Here is a 5,281-nt window from a genome sequence, read left to right as displayed (position 1 = left end):
TGGGTAAAGGAAGAAGCCCCAGATATCCTGTGCCTCCAAGAGACCAAATGTTCAGAGAACAAACTACCACCTGAACTTCAAGAGCTGCCTGGATTATCCCATCAGTACTGGGCAGCTCCTTCGGACAAGGAAGGATACAGTGGTGTGGGTCTACTTTCCCGCCAGTGCCCCATCAAAGTCTCTTATGGCATCGGTGAGACCCTATTGATTTCTAATGCCTATGATGCTTCAACCAATTGTTAGTACTTCTTTCTTTCCCCAGTGTCTTATTACCTTCTCTTATAGACTTTTCATGCTGATTGTTTTCGTTTTTATAGGTGAGGAGGAACATGATCAGGAAGGCCGGGTAATTGTGGCTGAATTTGACAAGTTTGTGCTAGTAACAGCCTACGTACCTAATGCTGGCCGGGGTCTGGTAAGGCTGGAGTACCGCCAGCGCTGGGATGAAGCCTTTCGCCAGTTCCTGAAGGGCTTGGCTTCCCGCAAGCCCCTTGTGCTATGTGGGGACCTCAATGTGGCTCATGAAGAAATTGACCTTCGTAACCCCAAAGGAAACAAAAAAAATGCTGGTTTCACTCCACAGGAGCGCCAAGGCTTTGGAGAATTGCTGCAGGCTGTGCCACTGGCTGACAGTTTCCGGCACTTGTACCCCAACACTGAATATGCCTATACCTTTTGGACTTACATGATGAATGCTCGGTCCAAGAACGTTGGTTGGCGCCTTGATTACTTTTTGTTGTCCCACTCTCTTTTACCTGCATTGTGTGACAGCAAGATTCGCTCCAAGGCCCTTGGCAGTGATCACTGTCCCATCACCCTATACCTAGCACTGTGATACCCTCTCAGAATCATTTTGAGTCTTGGAAATAGCTTCCCCCACCCTCAACGTTCCTTCTTTAGTAGCTTGCTAGAGAAATCTGCATTTTATTTCTCTTCTGTAAGAATGAATCCTTAAATGAAGCTATTGTTACTAAGGGTTTCTTTTCAGCCCAAGTTTTTTGTTGTGTGCACACATGCCCCAATTTTTTTTTTTTAAGGCTTATCTGTAAAAATAAAAGGTCATAGTTTTGTCCTTGCTGCGTTTTGTGGTTTACCCTTTGTGGGGCTGTAGAATCCCTTCCTCATCTTTTCATACATACGAGTTAACAAAGGTTAGAGTCATGACCTTATTTATTTACAAGCACAGGATGAGTCCCTAACCTCCCCCAAGACAGCAACCCTACCCAGCCCAGTTAAACACTGCAACTGGGGAGGCAAGGAAGGTTGGAAGGAGGAATTTAGGGAAATAACAGGACTGGGGGAACATACCCCACATTAAATAGTTATATACACATCAGTTCCTGTGGTTCTGTACAGAGCAGCGGCTGACCCCACCCCCACAGGACACGGAATGTGGGGAGAGGAGACTTGAGGGTACTGAGGCCAGAGCCAGCCCTGGTGAAGTGCAATAGCAGCAGCAAAGTCCTAATGGTGCACAAGAGGGAGGGGAACCCCCCAGGGCTACCCACCCCCACCCTGCCCTGGAATGTATAAGGGACAGGAATGGCTCTCAGGGAGCGTATAGGAAGGACAAGGCTAGATCCATCTTCAGGACCCAGGATTAGGGGCAATATTTTGCCTACTTCACCCTATACACAGCAACCCTTGGAGGAAAGCAGATGGCCAGCAGTGGTCTTATCCACCCCTCCAAACCTAAGTGAGGGCCTGGGTCCTTCCTACCTCTCCCCAGGGAAAAGGAAGGCAGCTGCTTGGCTTCCTTACTTGAAGCCCAGGGAACCTTTTACCCCAGCTCCCTTTGTAGTGTCACTGTCCCCACCAGGGAGGGGCCAGACACAGTCTGTGGATCATCGAGGGGCTCAGGAGAAGTTCTGGACAGGGTGGCTGACCTTCATACAGGCCCAATACAGGGCCCGGCCCAAACACAGCACAGCCAACAGGATGACAAAAGCCCAGGCTGCATAGATACCTCCATATCTCCGTGCGTGCTTCCATGTACCAAACTGATGAAGAGGAGGAAAAAGAAAGATGAGGTTGCTGTTAAGGCCCTGCCACTTCCTAAAAGCCCTGGGAACAGTAAGAATTCAAGCTTTATGTGTAACTACCTTTAGGGACCTTCCTCCCCATACCCGCAAAAGGCTAGGTTGTTCAGCTCCCATCCCCTAGGCAGGAAAATACTCATAATCATCCCAGCCATCTGTTAGTACTTCTTGTGTATAACAATGAAGATAGGCTTCCTAATAGTAACTCAAAACTCCCTCTCCATTGTCCTAACTCCTACACAGAAGACAGCTACTTTTCACTTAAGACTTATCAGTTACCTTCAACTTTGGCTCACTTATACCTTAAAACAACCTCCCTTGCCCCCAGTTTCTTTCATCTTTTTCTAGGGTACCAATTTCCCAAAGCTTAGCCCATGATGAGACTGAAGAATGAAAAGGATTGGGTCAAGGTTACTCACAGCAAGGCCAGTGGCAGTGACTGCCAAGAGCAAGCCAAGCAAAAAGCAGCAGATACATCTTTTTCTCGGATATCTGCGCCCAATAGAAGACCTGCAGGGAGGCAAACGAATAGATACAATAGCCTTGTTGTTTTAACTCTATACATCACCCAATTACAAGCTCGATCACTAATCACTTACACTTTCCTGCAGTGAGGACAACGTGCCAAGGTTCGATCAGTGAACTCTGTCCACTATGGAGAAAGAAAAATTAATTATAGAAAGAACCTTGAGGCAGAAGAAGGCTGGGAAATGGTGTCCCCACAGGACATACCTTTTCAGGATTCATAGTCATTACTCAAGCTTTTCCCCCCAGGCCTTCCCAATATCATTCCTTACCAGAAATGTATTCTTGCAATGTCCACAGATGACTCTGACACCCATTGGCTGTGGATCTGGACTTGAAGGTCCTGGATGAACAGGCCCCAAGTTGATGATTCTTTTGCTTTATGGGAGAAAAAAAGACTGTGATTAAAGATTTCAATCCTAAGAATCCCCACACTGTTCCTCCTTTGCATTTCCCAGTCTCTATCAAGTTCTACTTCTCTGTACAAATCCTTCAACCCTTCCCCAGAGAATCCTGAGGAATAGCACTACTTAAACTTTAGGTCTCTAATGCCCTTTTTTTTAAAAAAAATATTTATTTATTTTTTTAGTTTTTCGGCGGACACAACATCTTTGTTTGTATGTGGTGCTGAGGATCGAATCCGGGCCGCACGCATGCCAGGCGAGCGTGCTACCGCTTGAGCCACATCCCCAGCCCCTCTAATGCCCTTTTAACCTCAAAAAAATTCACCCAGCCCCCAACACTCCATTCTCCTAAAGAACACCATTTCTTTTTTTTTTAGTTGCAGATGGACACAATACCTTTTTTCCCCCCTATTTATTTATTTTATGTGGTGCTGAGGATCGAACCCAATGCCACACATGTGCTAGGCAAGCACTCGACCACTGAGCTACAACTCCAGCTGCCAAGAACACCACTTCATCTCAAATCTTTTTATTGAAAAAAGAGGAAGCTGGCTATAATATTCCTTTGGCACAATGCTCTATAGCCTTTTCTCCTTCTAAACAAACATGAAGCTCTCTCACTTCTCTGTTCTTATAAACATTCATCCTTTTTTGGCTTTCCAATGTTCCCTATTTATGCCCTTTCCTTCATTGTGCCTCTTACCAGTAGGGACGTGGGCAGGCAATCCGCTGGGAAGTCACTTTGCAGATAAGGAGACAGTTACAGGGGCATCGAACATATTTTTTCCCTGGGGGTGCATTCTTGATAGGCTAGAGAATAATGGGAACATCAGCAAGCAACCCAATCCCTTCCATTTCTCTCCAGAAACACTTTTTGATAAGAGAACAGACTAATAAGGTTCTACCTAGGAAGGAGACACACATATCATGACATTTGCAAATATGAACTACATTTAAGTATTCAGGATAGGTATGAGGATGAAGTACAGTGAACATTAGGTTCAGTGAGTGGCTTCTGGGGAAATTGCTAAGAGATACTCGCGGAACCGAAACTAGGTTTTATGAAGATCCCTTGGCCAAAAAAACTGACAGAGATCAGAAAAAGGATCCAGAAAGCAGGGCCCATTTTATAGATTTGTATAACTCACAGTGGCTTCATTGCAGACACCACATTTGACTACATGCTGATGCATCTTGCCTTCCACGTTGATGAGAGACTGGCAGACTCGGCAGGTGATCATGGGGGCACTCCCACTGTCCGGGCTGGTCAGTGGTGAATAGGGGGGCGGATCCTCCCCAGGCAACACGGCTGGATGCCCCTCAGGAAACGGGGGAAATGCTGAAGAGGAACCAGATAAAAAGAGGTGCTGGGTTTGCTTGCAGACATCCCCCACTGATGCTCCACGGGGGTAGGGAACTTTTTCTGATCTTCAACTCTTGTGAACAAACTCGGAGGACTCCTCATAATCGCCGCTTCCATCGTCTTCCTCAAAACCCAATTCCGTTCCCAGACTCTGTCGAGATTGCAGAGGAAAGGAAGCCTCGCCCCGTTACAGGTGCAACAGTCCCGCACCTGGCGCTTGGGTCCCGCCTCTGCCCTTGGCCCCGCCCCTCCGAGTACCCTCGGGAGCACCTCAGACCCGCCCCGGCTTACCCTGGGGCGGGGCATGTTTACCGGCTCCATACGGAGGTGCGGAGGGGGTCAGGCCTCCCCCGGGCCCAGCACCACTTCCGCCCGGCCCCACTAAACCGTTGCCCCCGGCGCCGCCGTCAATGGGCTCGGACAGCAGTGGGGAACGCTCTCCATCTGCCGCCATGGCCGCCACCGCCGCCTCCTGCCTGGATCAGTGATCCAGCTCCCTTCGTCGCCGCCGCCGCCGCTGCTACCGGGTCCCCAGGGCGCCTGCGCGCCGCGCGCCCAGCTCACCCCGCAGCCAGTGGCCTGTCCCGCCCGGTCTGTCCCGCAGCACGTGATAGGCTATCCCCGCCCCCGCCATGCTATCATTCGTGGAGGTAAACCAATTCCCGGTCAGTGAAAGCAGCTCTCCTTTTCCACTGGGGAGAGTCGTGCGAACGTCACTATCACATGACCTGCCGGGAGCGGCTGAGTTTGCAAAAATTGCACGTGACTGGAGGTTCTGCGAGCCATTGGAAGCGTGGCCCATCGCGCTACCTCCAGACCAGGAGGTGGGGCAGGGTTGCTTCTGTTCACTGGTCACGTGTTTCAGGAAACGACCCACCCTTGGTTAGGCGCCGAGTCTGCTTCTCATTGGTGCAAAGACTTCACCAAAGACTTTTCTTCACATTATAATT

The 5,281-nt window shown here is 49.1% G+C and overlaps 2 protein-coding genes across 6 annotated transcripts in view; one reads left to right on the top strand and one right to left on the bottom strand.

Moving 5' to 3' along the window:
• Positions 1-1,077, top strand: part of Apex1 (apurinic/apyrimidinic endodeoxyribonuclease 1) — a 2,400-nt gene extending 1,323 nt beyond the window's left edge. For both annotated transcript variants that reach the window (XM_015480872.2, XM_015480870.2), the window contains exons 4-5: positions 1-193; positions 318-1,077. In XM_015480872.2, the coding sequence (XP_015336358.1) occupies positions 1-193; positions 318-835 (711 nt within the window). In that variant the 3' untranslated portion in view covers positions 836-1,077. The remainder of the gene's footprint in view (positions 194-317) is intronic.
• A 75-nt stretch (positions 1,078-1,152) lies between these two features.
• Positions 1,153-5,031, bottom strand: Pip4p1 (phosphatidylinositol-4,5-bisphosphate 4-phosphatase 1). Of its 4 annotated transcripts, none has more exons than XM_015480869.2 (7): positions 4,644-5,031; positions 4,117-4,307; positions 3,672-3,778; positions 2,837-2,942; positions 2,639-2,691; positions 2,459-2,549; positions 1,153-2,000 (listed from the first exon to the last, which is right to left on the bottom strand). In XM_015480869.2, the coding sequence occupies exons 1-7, from the start codon at positions 4,783-4,785 to the stop codon at positions 1,857-1,859; spliced, it is 834 nt and encodes a 277-aa protein (XP_015336355.1). In that variant the 5' UTR covers positions 4,786-5,031; the 3' UTR covers positions 1,153-1,856. The 4 variants fall into 4 exon arrangements, with proteins under 4 accessions (XP_015336355.1, XP_015336354.1, XP_048649768.1 ...); XM_015480868.2 differs by having other exon boundaries at positions 4,623-4,919; XM_048793811.1 differs by lacking the exon at positions 2,837-2,942 and having other exon boundaries at positions 1,889-2,000; positions 4,623-4,933.
• Between the last annotated feature and the right edge of the window lie 250 nt (positions 5,032-5,281).

The sequence above is a fragment of the Marmota marmota genome, unplaced genomic scaffold, assembly GCF_001458135.2.
Source record: "Marmota marmota marmota unplaced genomic scaffold, marMar, whole genome shotgun sequence".
In the NCBI taxonomy this organism is placed as follows: domain Eukaryota; kingdom Metazoa; phylum Chordata; class Mammalia; order Rodentia; family Sciuridae; genus Marmota; species Marmota marmota.
The sequence above is the reverse complement of the archived record's forward strand: the minus strand, read 5'-3'. Positions and strand labels throughout refer to the sequence as shown.